Source organism: Lissotriton vulgaris, chromosome 8, assembly GCF_964263255.1.
Source record: "Lissotriton vulgaris chromosome 8, aLisVul1.2, whole genome shotgun sequence".
Lineage (NCBI taxonomy): Eukaryota > Metazoa > Chordata > Amphibia > Caudata > Salamandridae > Lissotriton > Lissotriton vulgaris.
The window spans coordinates 81,950,564-81,976,833 of record NC_141696.1 but is presented as its reverse complement, the minus strand read 5'-3'; the positions used below and the strand labels follow the sequence as shown (position 1 = coordinate 81,976,833).

Below are 26,270 nucleotides of genomic sequence, written 5' to 3'. Positions count from 1 at the left end.
CTGGGTGCCTACGCTAACCATGGGTCCCACTCTGCAACTCTGGGCAATAGCTTGCTTAATCTCCACAACGGCCCCAGCAGCGCCGGGGATGCCTGGCTTCACCTTGGGGGTGCCCTCTCTCAGGAAAAGCCAGGACGGGTTCCCCAACGGTGTACAGCGCCAGGACGCCACGTAACGAGGTAACAGTGCGCTTTACTAGTATACATACATTACATTACAACTTAGAGCCCTGAAGCGTAACCAAACTCTGGAGGAGTGCCACTGGTGCTCCAAACATGGAGGCCTATAGCCGACAACCCAGGAAGTAGGCATTGGATCAGCAAATTGTTGGAGAGCTGTATTTTCCTGCACTTCACTGTAGGATCTTGTCTCAAAGGTTTTTAAGGGGGATGGTACAAACAATAGGACCCCCAAATACAGGACTCACAGGTAAAGTGTACATTCTTTATTATCAAAGGATACCCACAATCCACGTACAGGGAGATTTCAAATGTTTTAGTATTGCGGGAACCACTTCAAAACTAAAGAAACCACGCAGGCTCTGAATATTCATGGCTAGGGGGTGATTTGAGTTCATTAAAAAAGCCAACAGAAAAGTTTCACTTTAAGTTTAATCTTTCTGGTGGGGAAACCATGTAATGTATTTATATATGCATTTGTCAATTCGGCAGTGCAAAATTTCAAAACCAATCAAAAAGGGAAACAACAAAAACTGGAAAATGTCCAACAAATGGTCAGATAAAATATAGATAGTGCGCCAGTATAGCATACATTTACAGTAACAGCTGACTCAACTTTGTCTTAAGAGTTGAAAACACCAGACTGACTAAGTTGGGGTGAAAGCATTAGTTTGATAATATACCTGGGGGACAAGTGATGCATGTACCTCCAAGATGTAACATCAATGTAGCTAGACTAGGCCTGGCCTCCAGGGTAACTGTGCATAAATCATCTCACGCTGTACTTCATGACTCAGAAAGAGAAAGAAAATTCCCAAAGAACAAGCCAAAATTCCATAAATCAATTCATTAGAAAATGGGTGTTTTGGGATGATAACAGTGCACAGGACCAACCCCTTGCAAATGGTACGGTCTGCTACAGGGTGTTCTGCATATGCTGGTAGGTACAATCCCACAAACCATCAAATCAGAGACTCGGAAGATGGATGTAATCCGAACTTTGCACTGCATAAACACACAGATACATTGTTTGAGGTGATTGATCAAGCGTACAGATGGCTGATGCCAATCCGTCTAGCATTTTCAAGCAAAGGCAAACGACCATCAGCAAAGGCAAATGACCATCAAAGTCTCCTCTTACTCCGGCCATTCCAGATTGAATTGCGATGCAGCACTGCAGTTCATCAGAAAACGGTCTCATATTCCAAGTCAGATACATTTGTCCTTAAAATCCACTGTGCCTTCTTGCTCAAATTCGCCATTTTTCCAAATATTTTTGGGTCATTTCCTGTATACACATTCTGTCCCCTTGGGTTGAGGTCATGTGGTTCATTTTCTTAGAAGTTTGCAGACAGTAAATAACCACAGTTTCAAGCAGGGTAGGTGTAGATATTTCGATCCAGTAAACATGCCAGAATGCTCAGTTTCACTGCCCACGAGATGTTTGCGTTTTAGTAACGTGTAGATATTTCTCATCTGGCTGTTATTGAGATGAACAGGCTTGCAAGCAAAACAGTGTCTGACAAGAGGGCAACACCACATGGAGTTTCTCATTTAGTGAGTTTAAACCATAAGAGTGACCAGTGGCAGTCCCAGAACCAAAAGAGGATTGGCACTTGCTTACAGTTTGCACATATTCACTTTTGTTTTGTTATCCATCTTCATGCTGCAGAATATAAATAAATAAAAAAGTTAAACAAAGGCAACAGAGGAAAGTTAAACATTGCGCACTTTTGTTTGGATGTAAAATACAAGACAGCAGTGACAAGAATACTTTGATTTCACTAACCTACGTAGTGGACTAAATCAACAGTTATACATCACTTCATGCACGAATTTTAAAAGGCTCATTTATCATGGTAGAATACCTTTCACTTAAATCACACAATTTAACAGGTTTTATTTTACACTTGTAATAAATTCTAATGTCTTTTATGGACCCTATAATGAGTTTATGCAAACACGCCCAGAACACCATTAAAAGAATGATTGTCCTTACCTGCAGGTATGACCGCTTTTTCACCAAACATCACTGCCACAAGTTTCCGAGTAACTGGAGGAACTTCAGACAGCTATTATACACAGCCTTCAAGATCCGTTTAAGGGTCCAGCATCTCAAAGTGCTTTATTTCTTCTAAGATCGGATTAGATTATGAAAAGCACAGCAGCTGCTTGATCACACCGCGTGGTTATTCATACCCCCAACAGTTGATGAGGACGTCTAGAATCTGCTGAAAGGATGGTGACTCCAAAAGAACATGTACCACGTGGAATCCTAATACTAGCATCCATTAAGGGGCGCTCCCGCTATCACTCACAATTTAAGTGGGAAGAATACAGGCCGACAACACGCGTATATGAAGTGATTGTAGGATTAAGGGCAGCAAGTGTACCAACGCGGGGATAAAACTGTTTGAAAGTCACAATTCATTCTTCCGCGGACCATTAGGTCTGAAATACTGTTGGTGGAGCCAGTATGAGAAGGTCCCCAATTCAAAAGACTAAGCAGACAGGGACTACAAACTTAAGTAAAAAAAAAAATAAGCCTTGCTACGTCCGAAGAAAAAAAAACCAATAGTTACACCCACCAGAAATAAAGTTAAAAAAATGTATAAAAGTATCTACATAACAGGGACAACTATTTGGCCAGCAATACCAAATCAAATTTACATAGAAGTGGAGTCCTTAACCAAGGAGCCCTATTGTCCACAAAAGTGAAATGGCAGAGGGGGAACAAAAAGCCAAAAGAACACACCAAATGTCTTTCACTAACGTTCAAGTGAAGTAATACTCAAACGAATATGAAATGCACCTTCATTTATTCTTCAGCTGCTCAGATAAACGACAATGGAAGGAAGATAAAATATTTTTAAGGGGTAATGAGCTCACGAGCATTTACCTACAAAAAAAGAACTTAAAAAGGTACATGCCGGGATCTCAACACTCACTTAGGACACCACCACGCTGCAGAAAACCAGTTCTTCACAGTAAACGATGGCAGGGCACCAATGTGGCCATGGAGCCAACGGATACAAACAGGGCAACAAAAGTCTTGCCATTTGCTCAAACGGAAGCTTTTTAACAAATTTATGGTATAGTTGTCCATGAAAGTTTGAAAGAAGTCTGGTTCCAGGTCACTAATAAACAAGCCAAAAAGGCTTTTTCTTCTGCTTAGTTTACTTTCTGTACATTTTGTGGGTTGCATTAAAGAACACATCTGGAAAACAAAGGTCAAAACACCACCATAAGCCAGAGCAATGAGCTTTTTATTCCAGCTTGTCAAGTAAAATCAAACTCTACTCCAGTGGAACACAGAGTAGGGAGTCACTTTGGAAGCAGTAAAGAGGAGTGTAGATCTGAAGGCGAGTGGGTTGCACTGACGTTTGAGGGCCCCACAAAGAAGCACTCAACAGCCTGGTGGTTCATTAGTGAAGTGGAACCATTAGCAAAAAGATAGGACAGACAGAGAGGGGGGGGTAGATATCTTTAAACTGAAGCTGCTATGGTAGAGCATTACTCTTGTGCAGGTTTATTTGGCCGCTTCCTCTTACGGGTGCGAGCTGGTGTAGCTGGGTTCCCTGTGCCGATTCTTTGATTTTTCCCTTTAGTGGCTGGTGTCGCAGCAGGGGTTTTCACTGCAGTGACTGTAGTTGGTGATTTTACTGCAGAGACTGGGGTTGAACCAGGGGATTTTGCTGCAGTAGCTGCACTGGAGGGTTTTGCTGCAGCAGCCTGCTTTGAACCAGGAGACTTTGCTGCAGCAGCTCGGATTGCAGCAGGGGACTTATTTCGGCTCTTTATTAATTCTTCTGTGGAAGGACTGAACAGGTTGACGCCATCAAAGGGTTGATCGGCTAGCAAAGTCTGAAAGGGATACTGAAAGTTTGCAATCCTAAGCCACGCTCTGCGCCGGAGGACAATTCCAGCTGCCATGACTCGGGCGGCCACATCTGCCTGGTCTTTAGCAACCTCAATGCTAACATCTGCTGCAGCCAGGGCTTCGCTTTGCAGCTCAAGAGCTTTGGCCTTCTCATCCTCGGGTAGGCTTTCCACAGCATCCGAAACCTGAGTCCAGAGGTGCTTGTTATAGCGCGCCAATACCAAGGCTATATTGGCTTGCCTAAGGCTCAGGCCTCCGGAGTGGTATGCCCTTTTCCCGATTGAATCCATGACCTTTGATTCACTGTCTGAGAGCGGAAATTCTGCTGCAATGGAAGTTTGCCCCCGGCTTACTGCTTTCACGACAGCTGAATCTGCTGGAGGGTGAGAGAAGCAATGGATGGAAGAATCCCTTGGGACTCTGTACTTGCGATCCATTGCCTTGTGGACTGGTGTGGCTGATGCAGGCTTTTCCCAGATAGCCTGGCACTGCTTCACAATAGCTTCGTCCAGTGGCAGAAGTACCCTGTCTGTAGGTGCAGTTAAACGTGCTAGCTTCAGTGGTTTTATAGAGTCATAGGGCGCAGAATTCAAGTCAAGGGCCTTGGCCGCATTGGAAACTACCTTATGAAAGCTGTCATGCTCTGTGAACTCTGACTGAGGCTGTGTGTGTGCAAGGGACCCATTAGAGGCTGAACTGAGTTTACCTTTAATTGACTCGTAAACCGCTTTCACATACCCTGACAAGACCTCAAGACCAAGCTCCTCGTCACTCTCTGAGGCGGAAGAAAACCCAGACTCCGCCATGTCAAGCACCCGCAGAGCAGACTCTACAGTCCTCACCAAATGTTACCCCACGAAGGCACTCTGTTGTCTCAGCGCCAGCCTTTCCTTACACTGAGGTCAGTGGGAAATCAAAGTGAAACCAGGGCTGCAAGTTCTTGGACGTCTTCACAGTAAACCGCTTGCTTGGTTATGGGTCTCGCAGAAAAATTCCTAAAAAAAAAAATGCAATAGTCAGAATCTACAAGTGATAATCGTACATGAAAAAATGAAGCAATTCTTAACAGGAACTTGATGCAGCTCAAGTATCCAAAAGTAGTCCGCAGCATTTTAGTTTTATCTGTACAATTAGATACTAAAGTGCACACCAGTTATCAATCATTCCGTCATCTAGAATTTAAATAACTACCGAAATAAAGTGTAGGTTATCAATCACCTGAAGTTCTTTTACTCACAAGTGATGGCTCAGTGCTGAAGAACGTTTGCACATTGCTTCTCATGTTAGCATCACATCAAAGGCACTGCCCACGTATGATACTGTCTACACCAATAAAAGATACTCAGTGCACCCTTACCGAGTCCACTCTCACTCTGTAATGCTTATGTACTCCAACACTCGGAGAGCTGACAATCACTAAAACTCATGCACCTCACACAACACGCTCACAGAGCAAACCGCAACCCCCCCTCTTTCGACTAGGCACTGCAAAGGGTGCAAAAGAACCAGAGGCAAATGCCACTGCTCCAAGACCTCAGCAAAGACTCCAACCGAACCATCAGAAAGAGACTGAAGCCTTGCAAGAACCAACCCAATACCGTCTGTCTGATTACTGCCGGACCATTCTGAAGGCAATATCCATAAAATACAACTGTTCTTATTTATACTTCACTGCATCGTGCAATCATCCACAAATAAAGCGCTGCAGCCATTAGCGGGGAGCTGTTTTAAGGACACTATGGGTTTTATTATCTTAATTTTAGAGAACTTAAACCCTCAATAAATCTTAGAACTCACTTATTTTGATTTCCCACAAACGCCTTGCATCTCTAGCCTTCACTAGGCCCTTACCGTCCCTTCTCCAACTCCATCCCCTTCTGCCCCACGTCACTCACTGCAAGGCCTTTCCAAAGAGTTCTACAACTGGTCACAAGTGCCTAACGATCCAAGACCTGTATGGCCTCAGTAGATCTGATTTTTTTTTTTTTACGCATGAGCTCTTTGGGCAACATTGTTACAATAAGAGGAAGCAGTCCGATTGTAGATAGATGCTGGGTGTAGCCTTGCGACTATCAATAGGGAGCATCTAAGATTTTTCCCATCACAGCCTCAAACAATTTACCTTTGCATAACAACTGATTCTGGTAGAATGTGTACATAAGTGGCTGTCATAGAAGGACTTGAATAGCAAGTACATGAACCAACATTTGTTGATATGGTGGACCTTACACCCGGAAAATGATTGTGTAAAGCGCATCACTCTATTGGTAGATTTTAGGGATTTCCATTTCCTCAATCTCTGAAAGTGGGTAGGGATGTGTGTGTGTGGATTGCAAGCAACATGGGCAAGGGGTGGGCGGGATTAGAAGCAGCAAGGGCCAGACAAAAAAACCCATAGAAGCCCACAACCTCAAAAGTGGTAGTAGAGGGGGTGTGGCCAAGATGGCAACCAGGTAGGACATGTGTCCTGGTCTCTTCGGCCTGACCTCCTCTCCTGACCCCACAAGTGCAGCAGAACTGGTGTAGAGAACTACTGGAGCATCCGGGATAGGTGATGCGGGGGCTCTTGATGGCGCGGGGGGGGGGTGTCCCACTGTATCTAGAGACTCAGAACTACCAGCACGCAAAGAACTGGGTGTGGGCTGCAGGGACACTTAGACAGAGCAGCAGGGTAAAACAAATTGGTCTTCGTTCAGGGCCGCAGAGACTCAGCTGCATACCACCGCAGGCCTGCAATGCGGTGAAAGGAGATCGAGAGGTCCAGAGGTCCAGAGGACGGGATCAGCGGAGGAGACTACACTGAGGGACCGGATTGGAATTAACAGCTGTCGGAGCTATGGCGTCAGCTAGAGTCAACAAGCATTTGCAATGCAATAGGTCTCGCATTTGCCAGAGTTTGAGCTATTGGCATTGTAAATGACAATGCCTTTTATTTATCTGTTTTTAAAACCACCACATACATAAAAGGCATTGTCATTTACAATTCCAATAGCTTAATCTCTTGCAAATGCGAGACCTATTGCATTGCAAATGCTTGTTTCAATTAGTTTCACGTACTGCAATGCATTGAAGTGCCAGAGCCGGAGAAGTGTGGGGGCAAGTGAAACGGACAGCTGGCCCTGCATATAGCAGACACCCTTGGTGTAGGTATCTAATTCTTGAACAATACCGACAGAGCAGACAGACGAAATTTACTGCGCTATCAAAGAGGTGGCACAGCCACAGTCCATCTGGGAACTTATCATTAGACCTGCAGTCTGTGAAGGAACGCTGCTGAAAGGCAGTGCAGAATGGAAATTGCTGGCTGCACGTGCATAGAGTTGCATAGTAATTTCAGAACCCCTGGGCCTGGGAGTAATAGGGGAGGCTTCGTCACAGGCAAGCCAAAGACGTTAAAACTCAAATGGCACCTATAATACATTTCTTGTTCAAAACGTTACTGCATTCTGGGAGTTGTAGTACGGATCCAATTCAATTGATCTAATTCAACTAACACACTTGAAAACTTTTGAATGGAGGACTGCACTTTTGGTGACCTGTGATCATTTGGAATTCTTGGTAAAGCCAGAAAAGATACCACAGACAGGGAAAAAGGAAGCAAGAGTCCAGTAATCTGGAGGGCCACAGCAGAGGAGGCAACTGCACTTTGCACATAGAGCATGACTTGATTGAAGACGGTCTTAGGCCATGAAAGGCGGTCTTAATGTATAAAGGGATTTGTCCTGGTGGAGAAGTGTGGCTCAATGGTTAGAGCGGCAGACCCTGATGCAGAGGTCTAGCCCGGGACCAGGGTTCAATTCCCGGCCTCGGCGGGTCTTGGGCTCAAAATTCCACGGACCTGATAATTCTCGCCTCGGTGCTTATTCTAATCATAGAGTCCCACTCTGTAACTCTGGGCAATAGCTTGCTTAATCTCCACAACGGCCCCCACAATGCTAAGGATGCCTGGCCTTCACCCTGGGGGTGCCCAGGAGTGGACGCCTCACAGGGAAAGTCAGGACGGGTTCCACAGCGGTATTCGTACAAGCGCCTTGAGACCCTTGCGGGTGAGTAGTGCGCTATACAAGTATCAATTTACATATGCTGGTGTCTCCCAGTCTGAGGACAGTGTTAAACTGCTATATATGGCTTAAAAGTGGTGTGCATTGACTTTTAGCCGTGCTTTATTTCTTAAAACTACCCTAAGCCAGGGAAAGCGTTAGTGCATCAGGCCCATAGCTTGTAGTTGAAGACTGGTGTAAATAAAACAGCAGTCCTGGCACCGAGGCCAAAAATTGTATGGGTTGGGGCTTCAAATAATAGGTTTAGTCGTATTTAACCCTTTCGATGCTGATGACGAGCTGAGCTCGTCATGGTGCCACTAAAATGGCATTTTCCAGCACAGGGGGGGGGGGGGGGGGGGGGGGGGAACGCCCAGCAGCCATGTGGTTAAAGACATCCACCTTTACCAATATCGCCTAGAAGCACTCTAACTCAAACGGCTTGCAGAAAGTACGAATGAGTAAAAAACACCTTCTGAACTTTAAGGATGTTGTTTAGAAAAAAAATCATAATTTCGTTTGCCCCACCCGTAGCAGGGCCTCCAGGCATGTCTGTTTCAACACGTGGTACAAAAGGGGGAAGTGTGGACGGAGCATCTGAACCAATCAAACACTCACACCCAGTCAACAGATCTGGGTTTAACCCATCACCGTTCTTTAGCCCACTCTGCCACCCCAGTTCAGACATGGCCATATGCAAATCAGTCTGACCCTGTGCCTCATGGGAACACTACAGCCCGAACTGCCAAGCCATGCCTTCCCTGGACCAGAAACAAGCTTCCTAGGACCGGTTTCTGGCATTACAGCCGTCATGCCAGAAACCGGTCTTAGGAAGTTTGAATATTGCTCTGTTCTCTGTTGCCTGGCATACCTGTAGCTGTACTGTATTGTACTGGCTGCATTGCCCATTTGCCTCAAGTTGCTTTATTGTCTGTCTGGCTTCATTTGGTGCCACATAACTGAGGCCAACAATTTACAAGTGCTGCCTGAAATATGTTTGACTATCCGAAAAGTAGTGCAGTAGCAAGGCGACACAATGTGGTTCACAGAACAGGCTCCCAGCAGGCATCCAGCACCAGCACTGGCATCCGGAGCAGAGCCGTTCTAGGTCTACTCAGAATCGCTGAGAAGTTCCAACACCCTCCTACTTATCCCCCCCCCCCCCCCCCTTTCAGGAAAAAAATTCCACTCAGTCATGCTCCTTTTCAGGCAATGCCCCACTTATTTGGAATGCCCTCCCAAAAGACCTCCGCTGTAACCAGTCCTACCCCAGCTTCAAAAAAGAACTCAAACTTCTTCTCCTTAATAAATGCTGGGGTTTCTAATCACTCCCTGGTAGCCTCGTCCCTCTGCATCACCCCGACTAGCTGCTCCGCATAGGACTTGTGACCTCCCGCCTGGCCAACTCCCATCCTTCTATCTGATCACCTTACCTCCCCTCCTCAAGTCCTACCCCAGCTTCAAAAAAGAACTCAAACTTCTTCTCCTTAATAAATGCTGGGGTTTCTAATCACTCCCTGGTAGCCTCGTCCCTCTGCATCACCCCGACTAGCTGCTCCGCATAGGACTTGTGACCTCCCGCCTGGCCAACTCCCATCCTTCTATCTGATCACCTTACCTCCCCTCCTCATGACCCTCAGTTCTCTTGCATGTTTTCTTTTGTATACTTAAGTGAGGCTTCCTGCCAAACTGTGACCGCTATTTTGTATTAATCATAATGTCTAGCAATTTGTTTTTACTCTCTTATCTAGATGTCATGTATCCTATGTGGTCTTGCTCTTTTATTATTCCATTGTCTGTGCTTATACACACTGTACCTGTATGGAAACACCTTGTAAAGCGCTCTGATACTCCTGGGTCCAGCCAGCGCTATATAAAACTTCTTAAATAAATAAAAAATAAATAAATAAATAAACTGTCTTCGTGTCGAGCAATTGCCCGTCCAGCAGCCCTGGACACCAGCTTGCCAGCCTGCTTACCTCCCCCTCCAGTCTCCACAGGATGCTGCCCTCTTGCTACCTGTATCATTTGCATTGGGGTGTGAATGTGAATGTAAATGTAAATGTGCAGGTATTTATATAGCGCAAATCACCAACCGGTTTCTAAGCGCTTGCTTAGGGAACCCGTCCTGGTATTCCCCTGTGAGATAACCCCAGCAGGGTATCCGCAAGGTGAAAGCCAGGCATCCCGCCGCGAGGGGCCGTTGTGGAGATTAAGCAAGCTATTGCCCAGAGTCGCAGAGTGTGAACCCGTGAATCGAGTAGGCACAGGAGCAAGAATTGTCGAGTCCATGGACATTTTTAGGACTCAAGACCCCGCCGAGCCGGGAATTGAACCCTGGTCCCGGGCTGAACTCTGCTTCCAGGTCTGCCTCCTCTAACCAGTGAGCCACACTTCTCCATCAGGGGGCAGGGGGCCAGCACGGAGGACTGTTTCAAACTGCCCAGCAACCCTCTGTTACGCACACTTCTTACTCCCGAGAAACTGCATGAGGGCGAGCCCCATGCCTGCAGGAGCGGCCTGGCTCAGCCCAGGAGCAGCTTGCGAGCCAGGTGAGAAGGAAAGACATCTCGTAAAAGGCAATCAAACACCACTAAAACAAGCAACTTGTCTTTAAGTGAAATGTAGCCACTGCTGCCAACAGTCAGTGGTTCCCGTAATTCCTGTCACGAGCGTAATTTGCTGGTGACCTAAGTGCTCACGCTTCCTGCCGCGAGCGGAAATTGCCAGCCATGACGTGTGTGCTTGCGCATCTGCACCGGTGTCTGCAAGCATTGCGGGAGTTCCTGATTCTATAGCTGGCCGCCTGCAGAGAGGGAGCGAGCGGCCGAGCCGTAATAAATCAAGGCGCGGTGGTGGGAGACGCCTTGCGCGTGCATATCGCCTGTCCTGCGGCAGGCGTGGACATGGTTTGTCTCCCTCCAGGAAGGAAATCTAAGACAATAGACCTCAGAGGCGAAGAAGCGCATGTGCTGCGTTGGCACGCAAGACCTAAAAAGGGGGCTACAATTAAGGACTTGTTAGCTTTTCCCTAAAAAGAGCGAATCCTGAGAGTGGCCCTGATGTCACTGTACATCACATTTCATGACCAGACCCTTCATTTATATCAAGACTTGGCAGCCACCACTACCCAGAAAAGGAGGTCGTTTTACGGTATAAGAAAGTGCCCTACTCCTGGGGGCACCCCTTCCGGTTGATCTTTTACTGGCAAAACCAACTATATCAGATTCACTCTTGGGCTGCGGCATGCCAGCTACTACAGATAGAGATGGACTTGCAAGGAGAGGGGAAACCGAATTCGCAGAAGGGAGCCCAGAAATCTGAGGATTTATCCTACTTGAGACATTGCATTCTGGATGGGGGAGGGGAGTTCGGGCCATACCCGAGATGTCTGTGGAGGACTTTCGCCAAAAATCCTTATGGAGATTACACCACAGAGCGAAGGAATAGATATCTCCTTTCTTTCCCTGACTTCGGGGTTTAGATGTTTTTGTTGGGGGTACTGTTTATGGGTGCCTACCACGATTTATTTGCTATTACCTATCCAAACACTAGATGCACCTACAGCATTGCAATGAGGGGGAGGGAGTGGGAGCAGATGGAGACTCCACCGCAGGCAAGCAAAGTCCCAGTAGCCCCCATGGCCTCATCTATGAATGGTCTGAGGGTATGGACCCCCGATGTCAAGGAATTGAAGAACCCGGTTAAGAGGTGGGCTATCCTGTCCTATCTGGAACACTCACTGGCAGACGTCTGTCTTCTTCAAGAAACAAATCTCCAAACCTGAGATTGGCAGACTCAAATCTAGGGCTTTCCCCAGCAGTGTTTCTCTTCCTTACCACGCGAGGCAGCATGAGTGTCGCTACGGTTCTCACGATCCATTCGTGGGAAGCTGGGTCCGAAAATAGCAGAAATTAGAGGCAGTCTCCTGGGCTATCACATTCACCTTGACTCCATGGTATTGGGACCCATTTATGGCCCCAGAGGGCCAGGAACAGTTCCTGCAAGGGGCAGTGGCGGATATTAAGTCTACACAGGACCTCTGGGTGGTCATAGGGGGAGATTTGAATATAGTTTTCCACAGTGATCTGGGTCGTTCGATACACAGGCATTGGTCGGTTGGGACTATCAGTCGAGGGATTGGTTGCAGGAGATGGGATTGCGAGACCTATGGAGGGCATCACATCCAGGGACACAGGACTATACCTTTTACTCCCTTGCACGTAAATCCTATGCCAGGTTGGATTACTTCTAGGCTCCTTTGACATGCTTGCGGCTATGCACTCGGTGGAAATAGAACCTTGCTCTCTGTGGGGACCTCACCACCCTGCTGCCTAGACAGACACCCTGCACCTGGCGGCTTCACGAAACTCTAATCTGCAGACAAGAGGTGACCAAGCAGATCGAGGGAGAAATCAGAAACTACTTATCGGTTGACAACACAACCGACGTGCCAATAGCCTTGATTTGGGGCGCCATGAAAGCAGTTCTAAGGGGGAAATTTATTGCAGTTGCTGCAGCAGACAAAGTAAGGCTTGACAAACACACACAAAGGCAACAACAAGTTTGGGAACTCGAGCGCATATACCGCCGAACTGGGGCTCCTAGGGTGTGGCGGCAGCTAGACACGGCTAGGAAACTGGTAGGGTTATATCTAAACAGTGCTGAATATTCGATTCTACGTCTTAAACATTCCGTTTATGTGTGAGGAAATAAATGTGGCAGGATGCTCGCAAATAAACTTAGAGAGTTGCTCCAGGCCAATGCGGTTGATGCAATGTTGTCGCAGAGGGGGCTTTAATTGAGGGGCGCAAAGCAATCACGGTCAGATTCAGGTCCTTTTATAGAGAGCTTTACTGGCCGGAGGATCTCCCTAAATGGGGTATTTAGAAGGGGCAAAAGTGGCACGCTTGACAACGGCTCAGGCTGCAGATCTCGAGAAACTGATCCAGATTGAAGTGGTTCTCTCAGCGATCTCCACACTGGAGCCACACTAGGCACCTGGCCTGGATTGCTTCCCAGCAACTTTTATAAACACTGTATCACTCTAGCCCTTCTCACCGGGGTTTTTAATTCCATCGTAAATCCGGAGACACTCCCTCCCTCAATGTTGGAGGATCCGGTGATGGTTCTTCCGAAACATGCAAGAACAGGTGTCAGTGGGGGTCATATCGTCCCATTTCACTCTTAAATGTTGACGCGAAGTTGGTCACCGGAGTCACAGTGGCCCGTCAGGCACCCCTAATGCCGGGACTGGTCAATTCAGATCCATCCTAATAGACGCAAGAAGGAGAGAAGCGTCAGATCATAGAGGAGGGTTAGATGCTGTGACACCTCCCACTGGACATTGCCATCCCTAGTTGTAGCATATTATGCCAAACCGGTGGATTCGGTTACCGCAAGACTTGGTGAAGCTAATGAGCCGCAGGCGCCACTTTTCGCCTGAGGGAACGGGTTGCCCGCTGTCTGTTTGCTGGACCGGGAGACGCGATGCCGACCGCCATTTTATGTCCACAGACTCCAATCCACTTCAAGACAGTCCACAACCCTCCCTACTGATCCGGATCCAGTCTATGAAGCCAGCGAGGTGAACGCATTGCAATCCAAGGAGAAGCGGCGCCTACCTTAAATTCCCGAACTTTTGCGCGACGAGAGGGGTGTCCCGTCTAATAGCACGAGCGCATTGCTGACAGGGAGATAACCTCCATGTTGGGCTAGAGGGATGTCAATATCAGGAAACCAGCAACTGTTGTTAAGCCCCAGCTCACACTACTGAGAAGGGGCCGCCTGACCCCAAAATGCCCACCAATAAAGACACAAACTTAGAAACAAAGAACTTGCTTACGCCAGCTTTTTCACCCATCGGAGATGAACAGAGTCTCACTGCCTGCATTCTCCAACAAGACAATACAGCCCCCAGGCAGGAGAAACGTGCCCCTGTCTGTTCAAACCTTATGCACCTTATGCAACCTTCCCCCCTCTCCGGTACTAATCTTTCCAGCTTCTATCCTCTGCCCTCACATGCCCTTGCCCTTTGTCCCCACCCTGTTTTTCTGTGAACCTTAGACAGACTTCCTTTCGTCTCTATGGTTGTATCTTCCCTTATCCTCACTCCCTCTCCTCCCCTACCCCCCACTACTTTCTCTCGCCTTTCACTCCTCCCCTAATTGCATTGCTGATTGTTTGATTTAATGTTTACTTGTTTATCTTCTTCTAGTATACTGTTGAACCACATTGTTGCACTTCCTGTCATCTCTCCTAATGTCTCTCACCGCATCCTCACTCTATGTCTCTCCCTCGTTCCTCTCTCAATGTTTTGAGACTGAACGATTTTCTCTGATGCCCGATGGAGCTACTTGGTTTAGCTATAGGGGAGATGGGCCTTGGATTCCCTCCTTGGTCGTCACCTACCCAGTCTGTCTTTAGGCAGACTTCTTTTCGTCTCTCCTTATTGTCTCTTCCCTAGTCCCTATCCTCTCTCCCATAAATCTCTCCCCTTGCCTGCTACTCTGCCTACCCCCTGTCCTTTGTGACCTTTGACTAAGCACTCCTTCTCCCCTTGTTGGGGAAAGTTCCAATAATTATACTCTGAAGTCTCAGCGAACCCGTTGAGTGAGTCCACTGCGCGCCAAGGGAGCCACTCAGACTTGAGGTATGGTATGGCACCCCTTGCCAAAGCACTCCCTCTCCCCTTTTTGGGGAAGGATCCAGTATGTAGGCCTTGGAGTCTCAGAGACCTCTCTGAGAGAGTCCACTGCGTAAAGGGAGCCTCTCGCAATTCCCTTGGGATCACAGCTTACTGGACTTTGGACGTTGCCTTGACTCGTCTACCGGTTTGTGTCCCCGTCACCCTTCCCCTCTTCTCCCTATGCTGTGTCTCACCCTCCCCTCCTCTTTCCCACCTTCTTTATCTGTCTACTTCCCCTACTCCAACGCCCCCTGAATCGCTCACCTTGCCTTCTTTTCCCCTTACGTTTTTGTGCTTATTGTTTTTCTCTACCTTACAAGTAACTATGATGCCATGCTCTAAGAACTGTGTAACCTTGGTAACGATGTAACCTGTAACTAATGATCTGATGCTCATGTAAAGCGCTGTGATACCTCCGGGTCTAACCAGCGCTATATAAAGCTTTAAAAAAAATAAATAAATAAAATAAAATAAACAAAGCTTAGGTAATACCAAGAGAATGCTACATCTGATAGACAAGGTTTCTTGTTTTCAACACTAGACTATGCTTTTTTCCATCAACGCTGAAAAAGCGTTTGATCGTGTCAATTGATCATACTTGGCCGAGGTGCTGCAACACTTTGGCATTGGGGACCAGTTTTGCTCCTAGGTCCTCAGTCGCTACGCGACAGAGCGACCATTTGGGTAAGTGGCAGAAGCTCAGATATTAAAACTACCAGCACCTTGTCCTTCCCTGGCCTATTCTTATACCGGCCGCCAGGGCCAAAATCTACTTTTATTCAAGATCGAAAGACTCATGGACTCATGTCTAGACTCCCCTACCTTTACTATACTGGGCGACTTCAACTTTCATCTTGAATGTGAAAATAACGCAGATACTTCTACTCTACTAGATAATATGGCGGGATTCGGACTGACTCAGATCATCTTCGGGGCCACGCATAAGGCCGGTCATACGCTGGACAGTATTTTTCACTAATAACTCCAATATTACAGTGGACAGAATACTTCCTGAACATGGACGGTTCATGCATTTTCTTAAAACTCTCCTATCTGGAGAGAAACGTGCCCTAGTCAAAGAGGGCGCCTCCTACCAAGTTTAGACCATGGCATAAAATTAACAAAAAGGATCTAGTAGAGACTCAATAAAAATCCCCCAATGCTAGTTCTAGACAATAAGGCGGCTGAAAACCTTGATAGCTGGATTAGATCAGCAATTGATCGGATGGCCCCAGAAAAAATAAACTGCTGAGAAATAAAACTCCAGCCCCCTGGTACAACTCAGATCTTAAACTTATAAAATCAAAATGTAGGCGCATTGAGCGTGCGCGGAGGGTAAACTTGCCTATAAAATAGCCCTAGATGAATACAAGGATTCCATTAAAAGCACTAAAATTAAATATTTTACAAGCAAAATCAAGGAGGCTAAAAACTCTTTTAGAGAGCTTTTTAAGACAGTCACAGCTAAGTCCAAATTGCAGCGGGTGAATCAATTTGCACCAGATCAAGCTTTCTGTAATTAAGTGGGCAATTTGTTTCAGCGCAAAGGTCAATCGGTCTACGATGAACTTGCAGGGAGTGCCCATATCACCGTCGATACAACACAAACAGAGGACTCTATCCTGGAAACTATTCCCTGCCAATTGGCCAGTTCCTCACCTCTAACCACGTATAAAGTAAATTATCTGCTATTATCCACCAAATCAGGATCCACGACAGGCCCCTGTTCCCCGCTATATTACACCTGGCCTAGGATAAGATTAGTACCCAATTGTCTCAACTTCTGAATAGTATGGTCAGGTTAGGGACTTTCTGGGATTCCTGGAAGAGAGCCTGCATTAGACCCATTCTAAAGAAACCAACCTTAGATCCCACCAAAGTGAAAAACTACTGGCCTATATCCTGCCTACCACACTATGCCAAAATTTTAGAAAAATCAATCATTAAAGACCTAACTTGCAATCTCGACTCCAATGACCTGTTATACCCCACACAATATGGCTTCAGACCACGTCACTCAATTGAGTTAGCTTTAATTATGCAGGAGATTCACAGACAGCTTAACAGAGGAGGAAGAGCTGTCCTCATCCTACTTGACCTATCAGCAGTGTTTGATACTGATAACCATTGGGTATTAAGGCAGCGGCTGAAGGCAATTGGAATTAAAGAGACAGCCCTAACCCTACTCTCCTCGTTCCTTATTTCTAGGGAACAGAGGGTGTGCTGGGACAATTTTAAATCACAGAGGTTCTCCCTCCCCTGCGGAGTTCCCCAAGGCTCAGAACTGTCGCCGACCTTGTTTAACATCTATGTCACACCTCTCGCCAAGCGGACCAAAGCGCATGGTTTTTCGTTGGCATCTTATGCCGACGACACTCAGGTTGTTATCTCTATTTCTTTGAGTGCAGAATCTGTGGCTGGGAAATTAAACAACTGTCTGAAGCACATCATGGGGTGGATGCATCATAACTACCTCAAAGGAGGTCATGGAGTTTGGAAAAGGGCCACCCTCCTGGAACCAATTATGATGGCCAGTAGAAGCAGGTCTTTGCCCAGACCCCTCAGTAAAAGCTTGGAACGTAAATTTCATGTTTGATGACCAACTAAAGTTTGCTGGACAGATCAATCTATTGACATCTTCTTGCTTTTTTCTACTAAAAACCCTGCGCAAAATTCTGCCTTTTATTCCTCAAGATATCCTTTGTAGTTGCACTAATTCTCAACAATAGACTACTGCAATGTGTTTTCCTGGGCATTGACAAGTGCCAACTTGCAAAGCTTCAATTTATACAAAATGTAGCAGCACGATTACTGCTCAACATTCCCAAATACTACCCTATTTCCAGCAGCATTAGCGACGAATGGAGAGGCTTTCGACAACACTCAGACAACAGTGGAACACATTCAGGGAGTCCTGGCGTCCGTTAATTGCTCTGCTTTCCCAGGAAATTACGGAAGGGACTTGCCCTAGATCAGTGTTTCCCAAACTGTGGTCCGCGGACCCCCAGGGGTCCGTTAAACATTCCCAGGGGGTCCGCAGGCAGCAGTTTTAAAAGCACAGCAAAGTTTCTTGTATAATTAGTAGCTTTCGAGCAACAATAAAAGGGTCAAGATAATGCCAGTGATTAATGTACCTGCTGGAGAGAGGAGAGTTTTATTCAGTGGCCGCTTTGACTTAACTAATGTAGCACAGAGGGTAATGTGCCTACTGCAAAGAACGTGTAACATGCATTTTAAAAAGCAATATTTTATGTGCATAGGTCCTTGGTTACTGATTTTGTCAGAGATTCTTTTGTTACTGTGCACTTCATAGGTGACAATCGTGATCTAGCAGAGGGACCTATAAACTGTCATCAAAGAGCTGCTTGCAAACTGCATGGTACCAGTATTCATATTCATATTCTTATTCTGCCATTTGTTGGAGCCTGCTGGAAGGAGCATCTGAAAACACAGCGAAGACTTGCCTACCTCTCGCGGAACCCGCTGCGCGGGTCCCGCTTCGTGTGGGGCGATCCACAAGGAACTGCTGGGAAGTTTGCGTGTCCCTGAGAAGGCGAGTGACAGGCGGGGCTGCGAGCGAGAGCAGGCGCTGGACCGGGACTACAGTTCCCAGGAGCGCTTGCCAGACCCAACTCTCAACACCTGGGCCGCTCTCCTTGTCTGCTCATCCCCTTCCCCTGTGCTTATAAATTGATACTGCCTATACCGCTGCGCGGTAGCGCGCGGGAGCGCCGGGAGAAGCCCGGGACAAGGGCGGGACCGTCTGTGGCCGAAGGAGGCCGGGCTGAGCCATATCCCTTACCTTTTACTTCCAACTACCACTCTGATTAAGGCGATGCCCTCGCCGACACCACGCGAAACTCCATTAAGGGATGGAGGCTGCAACACAGGGACACTGGACAATTACTTTAAATCTGCCAAGGGAGATGCAGGTAAAGAAAACTCTCTAGAGAGACGCAGGGCGGAGCGGCGGCGCTCCATTGAGTCTATGAAGAGCAGACCCTTGACTGAGATCATCCCGTATCCTATTTCCCAAGAGGAAGGTACGCCCCCCAATAGTTTAAATCCCCCGACCCTTGAGGATTTCCCCCTCTTACTTCGGGAATTTCCTAGCTACCCTGGGTTGGTGCCCAGAAAGTCTATTGATACAACTCCTCCCATGACTTGTGTCACCTGTTAATTTGGTTACCCAAACTCCCCCTCTGCATGTCACTAAGAAAAATAAGCCAAAACAAAGTGTTGTGGTGGAGTTGCATAGGCCTCCACCTAGCAAACGGAGTAGGAAGTCAATGGGGGGGCGGGGGAAAACCAAAGTATCCCATCTAGATTTTGGTAAAAAACATAAACGCACTCCAATCTGGGAAGGACAAGGAGATAGTGACTATCGCTCTTCCCTCTAAGGCCCCAAGTTCCAACATAGTTGATACCAACAACGACCTAGTAGCCAATATATCCAATACAACTCCCCCTCTTACATCTATAGGGAGTATAGAATTCCTACTTCGTTCCCTTCTGCAGCCTATTAGCGATAGCCTCAAAAAAGTTGAGATTAGGCTTAATCTATTAGAGACATCTCTTACTACCTTGAACACCTTAGTTAGTAAGAAATCCCAAAATGTGGGTCCTCACCCCCCCACAGGAAACCCTCCTAAAATAGGAGCCCCACAGGGTGACAACAAAGTCCCCCCACAGAGTGTGCCTACTGTCCCCCCCCCCCCCTGCAGCCATTAATGGCTATTCCAGTCCAGGCACCGCGCAGTAATTCAACCAATAGGCCTTTACAACCAATAGACCCTGTCCCTCAAAGCTCCCAGATAGGGATTAACGATGGCCACCAAGAAGCTCGCAGCGCCCCTTTACTCTCCCCGGGCCGCCCAGCCCAAAGACCACGGAGACCAGATCTGCCCCCAGAAGCTAATAGTCTAACGGTGGTCTTAGCAGGTGCCCCCCATCTAAGACCAGGGGAAAATGAAGACTACCAATCCCTAAAGAAAAAGGTCATTAAATGGCTAAACTGGAATCGACCCCTACCATCGCATTTCAATAATGAGATTATTATGGTTAGAAGGGTCCCTTGGTTAGGGAAGACCAGAAAAACAATAATAGGGGATTGTATTTTGGTAACTTTTAAAGATCCGGGCACTGTTCTGCACATCTGTGAAGGAATAAATAGATCACTGGACTCCACTATTCAGACCCTTCCAGTATCCTTCTTTTTCCCCCCTACTCGCATGCATTATGCTCCACCGCATGATGAATGGACAAGGGTGGAACGTAGACGCAGACACAAGGATTATGCACAACGCCCAAATCTTCATTTGCCGGACACACCCTATTTTCATTTCAACCGTTTCAATTGCCTGAATGGCTTGGATGGGGTCGATTGACTTTCCACTCACAAGCCAGTGGCCCGGGATTGCGGTTCCTGCAGACTTTTTGAGCCATCTACCCCGATTGTTGGTAAAACCCTTGGCCCACTGAATGATCCAGTGTCTCTGGATAATGGCACCAGCAGACTTTCTGATCTATCTGCCCACAAAGTTGACAACGCCTCTGGAATACTGAATATGACAATACCTGTGGAGAACGGCTCCTGTAGACTTTCTGAGCCACCTGCCCCTACTGTTGGTAATGTGTCAAAACTTTCGACTGCAGTAGAGTCTGGAACCATCTCTTTCAACCCTCCTGGCGCCGCAACTGACACCTCTGAACATTTGAGGCTAATCTGCTGGAATGTTGCTGGACTGGCCAATAAACTGGGTGATCCGGACTGGGTAAATTATATCGAGACTGGAGATGTATGTATGTTCCAGGAAACCTGGGCCAGAGAGGACTATGGTCACCAAGGCTACATGTCATTCTTCATTCCAGCGAGGTGGGAAGGCAAAGGCCGTCCGTCAGGGGGGCTTACGACTTGGGTTGCATCTCACCTGGGCTGCGTGGCCACACGGTTGTCGGCCAACTCTGAAGATATCCTTGTGGTTTCATTATTATGGCCCAACCAAGTCAAACTTGATTATTAACATCTATTCTAGGCCAACGGGAATTGCAAAGGAATCACTGACTATAGATGAACTCTCCAACTATATATCTGATTTACCAAGTGATTCTTTTTATGTAGTGGGAGGGAATTTTAATTCTCATTTCGAGCCACTCCCCGGCCTTCTGGACGGGTTATCATCGGAAGAAGAGGCCAGATGGGCAGTGCCCCTAGTGGAAGCTCCACCCCCGAAGGCTTGGACCCCACTAGCACTACAAATTACAGCCCTCACCCTAAAGTTCGGAATCAGAGCTTGCAACGGGCGAATGAAATCCGACATACCTAGTAAAACCACCTACAATAGACCGGGAAGAGAGTCCCGTCTGGACTATGTCTTGGCCCAAATGGTGAAGTGGCCAACAATCCAGGACTTTAGGGTGAGGGAAAGGACCGACAGTGACCACAATGCACTTGAGCTTGACCTTGCTCACCCTGGCCCCCAAGCTCCCGTGACCAACGCGGAAGGGAATAATCATGCGCTTCTCCTGGACAATAGCAGGAGAAGAATCAGGTGGGAGCACTTGGTTACAAACAAGAATAAACTCCCCATGCTCTATGAAGGGATAACTCCCATCTTGGAAATTGTGGGGAGCTTGGAAACCGAGGTAAATAACAGACTCCCAGGACAAACTGTACAAGGCGCATGAGGACCTTATAAAAGCTGCGGCACCTCATTTCACCTGTAGTTCACGGAAGCCAAGAGGGGGGCGGCAAGGCAAAACATCATGGTATAACCCAGCATGCAGACGGGCAAAAACAGAACTCCTCAGATTAATTAAGGAGGGCTCAGGGGGGATAGCCTTAAGCAAAGCAGGCGAGCTTACAAGAAACTCGTTGCCCATGCTAAAGCCGAATGGGAGGAAAACCAGTGGGAAGAACTCACCAAGGCCCTAGCGATCCAAAACCAACGCCTGTTTTGGAGGATAGTGAACGGGGGATCGGGGAATTTACAATCGGCATTAGAGCCCAACATTGCCCCAGGGGTGTGGCAAGCTCACTTCCAGTCCCTATACAGCTCTGAGCCGGGAGAATCTCCTGCTGACACTGAGATGGGCTGGCCGGGTTATGAAGGGGAGCCAATAACGTTGGGCAAGGTCACTGCTGCCATTTCAGGTCTGGCCTCCGGAAAGGCGCCAGGACTGGATGGTTTACATGGGGATATGTTTAAACAGGAGCCCATTGTCTGGTCCCCTTACCTTGCCGCACTTTTCAATGGAGTGCTTGGCGGCATGGAAATCCCTAGTACTTGGCTGGGGGCAGAGGTAGTCCCCATCTTTAAAAAGGGCTCGCCTCTCCTCCCAGCCAACTACAGACCAATCAGTTTAATAGACGTGGCACAGAAACTGTTTGGTAGGGTTTTGTTGAACCGGCTCCAGGACTGGATGGAGGAAGTGGGTGCCCTTAGTCCTTACCAGGCTGGATTCAGGAAGGGGGTATCCACAGTGGACCAGGTTTTCAGATTAAACCTGATCTATTGGAGGGCAGCAAAATTCGAGGGCGGTAGTCTGTACACAATTTTTGTGGACTTACGGGCCGCCTTCGACCTAGTGCCCAGGGGGAAACTTTGGAGCGTCCTGGCAGAGATGGGCGTTCCACCGGACATCCTATTGATCTTACAGAGGCTGCACCACAATAATTACGCCCGAGTGAGGTGCGGGAGGTCGGGGGAACTGACCGATAGATTCCCCGTTGGCCGGGGGGTAAGGCAGGGTTGTGTGCTGGCACCGACCCTGTTTTGTCTCTTCGTCAACGGGGTAATGGCCCACCTGAACGCCACTGACTATACTGACGCCCCCAAATTAAATGGCAGCAGGGTACCCGCAATTATGTTTGCGGACGACACCCTGCTGCTATCTAAAACCCCCATGGGTATACAGAGGATTTTGGATTCCTTTGTGGCCTTCTGTACTGATAGGGGGCTAGAAATTAATGCAGCAAAAACCAAATTCATGGTCTTGAATCCGAGCCAAAAATTGCGGCCAAATCCGCAATTGGGAGCTGCACGGCTCGAGAGAGTAGCCACCTTTGAATACCTTGGTGTGACTCTTAACGAAACCATGACTTGGGGATCCCATCAGAGTAGGGCTAATCTCAAACTCATTCAAACCACTGGAGGTATCGCCCGGATGATGACCGGTTCAACATACCGTCCATTGGGGGCACTAATCAAGATATATAAGGCCCAGGCTAGGGGAGCGATTATGTATGGGGCGGAACTGTGGGGTCACACAACTTGTTGGGAGTCTGTCACTAACGGAAAACAAGTTTATAAGACAGATAGCCGCACTCCCGACCAGCACCCCGCTCCTCCCCTTGAGGCTCGACTTGGGTTTACGACCGTTAGCAGATGAAATAAGCCTGAGACCCATAGCCTTTTGGCGCAGGCTGTGGAGCAGCAATGACCTTGCAGAATACAGGGCGGAACTGGTCGAACTTTTGAATCACCCAAAAGCGCTCAATATCCCCTGGATCAAAAACATCCAAGTCATTTGCATGGAATTAGGACTCCCTGACTTATGGACTGAGCCGGCGAATGCCGCACTAAACATCTCCAAAAGGTCCCTGGCTAACGTATACCACAAACACAAATTTGCCAGGGCCCAAGCTACCCAGGTAGAAGGGTCCTTATCCTCCGTATTTTTGCAAAGCAAGGATCTGTATAGGTTTGAGAAGGTATTGGATCCTATCTCCCCTGTACTTGCCAGAAAGCTGTTTCTCCAATGGAGATACGGCACACTGCCCTTCCGGTCCTTTACAAGCGCCTGGTCATCGGCTCCCACCACAAAGCAGTGTCCGGTATGTGATGCAACGGAGGAAACCGACTTGCATGTGGCTTTTTTCTGCCCAGCCTACAAGGTAGCAAGAAAATACTGGCTTCTCCCGTTGATAAGGAATATGGGCTGCAGGGAATACGCTCCTATGTACAGGATTTTAAAATCTGATATTTCTGGCCCAACTGTTTTTGCTTTAACAAAATTTCTAACCAATGTTTGGCATACGCGTAACCGTATTTTAAAGGTGTTGGGTCCCCCTTAAAAAAATTTTTTAGATGCATAGTTTGTATAGCATTTTTTAGCACATGTATTCCAATGGTTTTTATCCTTTTACGAAATGATTATCTGTGATTGTATATGTGTATTGTGTATCTTTTATGGCCAAATGGCCGAAATAAAGATTGGAAAATGAAATTAAATGCATGGTACCAGTTAGTAAATTATGCTTTTTCCCAGTCATTCATTATCCTGATAAAAATATTTATTTGGGTGGAAATACATTTTTTATATTAAAGTCAGTGCTAGCCACTGTGTTATGTTCTGAATCCTGAGTTTGTGCTTTTCCAGACCAAGCACTCTAACCAGTATAGATGACATTTGAATACTGCACCATGTAGTCCCTTTTACCATATTTAACATTTTCTATACACTGATTTACATGTATGATTCATTGTCTCTATATGTGTGTGATGTAAAGTGCTCTGACATCCTACAATGGTATGAGAGATGCTATAAAACAAATGAAATACTTGTGACGGAGAGGCTATTCCTTCAATATAAAATACTAAGGGCCAGATGTACGACCCGTTTTTATGTGCGCAAACTGGTTCGCAAACCCGTTTGCGCATGCAAAAATATATTGGGCCATGTACATAGCCTATTTCGCGGGTCACAATTGTTTTGCGACTCGCTAAATAGGTTTTGCAACTTGCTATTTGGAAGGGGCATTCCCTTCCAAATAGCAAGTCTCAAAACCATGTATAAATGTTTTGCGACTGCAATTGCGGTCTCAAAACACTCAATTACCACCTACTTCAAGTAGACAGTAATGCATTCGCAAATGGGAGGGACCCTTCCCCTTTGCAAATGCATGCAAAATTATTTTTTAAGGGCAGGCAGTGGTCCCAGGGACCACTGCCTGCCCTTAAAAAAATGAAACGAAAACTTTAATTTTCTTTCTTTTTTAAATGCATGGAAAACGGGCTGCATTTTTTTAAAACTGCTTTATTTAAAAGCAGTCCCAGACATGGTGGTCTGCTGAGCCCAGCAGGCCACCATCCCTGGGAGGGCTGGCATTTCAATTGGCTGGCAAATTGGAAGAGGCTCATTAATATTAACGAGCCACACAATTTACGACCTCATTGGGAATCCCAAACAGTGTTAAAAACACTGTGTTGTACATTTCATTTAGTGATTAGCAATTTGCTACTCACAATGGGTCACCAATTGTGAGGCGCTAAATGAAATGTCGTACATCTGGCCCCAAAATCCTTAATACTTTGAGTATTTGTTTTGTGTGCAGGTGTGGTTTTTTTTCGAATTACTGTTTTAATAGTTGAAATTTAACTCATACAAATTGCTGGGGGGTCCCCGTCTTCCAGTGGTGACTCAATGGGGGTCCTCAGGAGTCAAAAGTTTGGGAACCACTGCCCTAGATGCTTAAAATTGCTGCACCTGACAGAGTCGATGGAGTGATTGTGTTCGGAGTCCCACTCACGAATGAAGCCTGGGTTTGTACTAAAACCAAGATATCCGTTGGTTAGGCACTTGGGAGGGTGTTCAGAGTACATTTAAAAGTTACAGCAATGTTGGCTGAATGTTGATGCCACGCTGACTGAAAGCATTGGATCCTTATTACTGAGGCAACGATAAAACAAATTTAACCATGAAAGTGGTAATAGACAAAAGGGCGAAATCCTATATCCGCCGAACTCTAAATGTCACACCATACAAAACATTGTCTGTAACGTCTTCCGTCAAAAATATGGCCAGCTGAAGAGCGAAGGCCCGCATCATTCAAGTTAAATCGCAATAAAAAGGTAATAGAAGGACAACGCCATCCAAGCTTACATTATGCAACACAAAGGACTCACTCGGCTCTCAATATTATGCAACACAAAGGACTCACTCGGCTCTCAATATCCAGCGCGGTTGGATTCTACTTCACCCTTGAGAACTACAAATGCAGACACTTCACAAGCGGCTTGAAAAGTAGACACCCACGGCAACAACGTGAATGTGCCGTGGGCTCAGCCGGTGCAAGGACAACGGGGAGGGAAGACAAGGCCCGGGAGGAGTCCACGACCACACAGAGGAGCGCGGTCACTACAAGAGCCCGAGGCCCACGAGTGAACACCTCATGCAGGCCACGGGAGGGGTCTGCGGAGGCCCCCCGCTCCTTCCGGTATCCTCTCGAGGATGAGAAGCCAACACACACCGACCGCGGGTAAAACCGCACATTATGAACGAGGCTACGGAGAAACCTCAGATATAAGAAGGGAGCTAAGCTGTAAACTGAGATACCGCCACCCCTGAACCCCGGCTGCGCCTCCCGCCCCCCGCGCTTACCTCACACTCGGTACCACGTGCACCGCGGATACTTTCAGCTCCACCGGGCCCGAGACTCACAGATCAGACCGGAAGAACGCGTCTCCAGCGACCGGAAGTGC

The 26,270-nt window shown here is 47.2% G+C and overlaps 1 protein-coding gene across 1 annotated transcript; it reads right to left on the bottom strand.

The window, feature by feature from the left end:
- Nucleotides 1–593: 593 nt before the first annotated feature.
- On the bottom strand, nucleotides 594–26,270 carry LOC147693452 (uncharacterized). The gene is made up of 3 exons (XM_086933733.1): nucleotides 26,170–26,270; nucleotides 2,179–5,054; nucleotides 594–1,845 (listed from the first exon to the last, which is right to left on the bottom strand). The coding sequence occupies exon 2, from the start codon at nucleotides 4,863–4,865 to the stop codon at nucleotides 3,693–3,695; it is 1,173 nt and encodes a 390-aa protein (XP_086789859.1). The 5' UTR covers nucleotides 4,866–5,054; nucleotides 26,170–26,270; the 3' UTR covers nucleotides 594–1,845; nucleotides 2,179–3,692.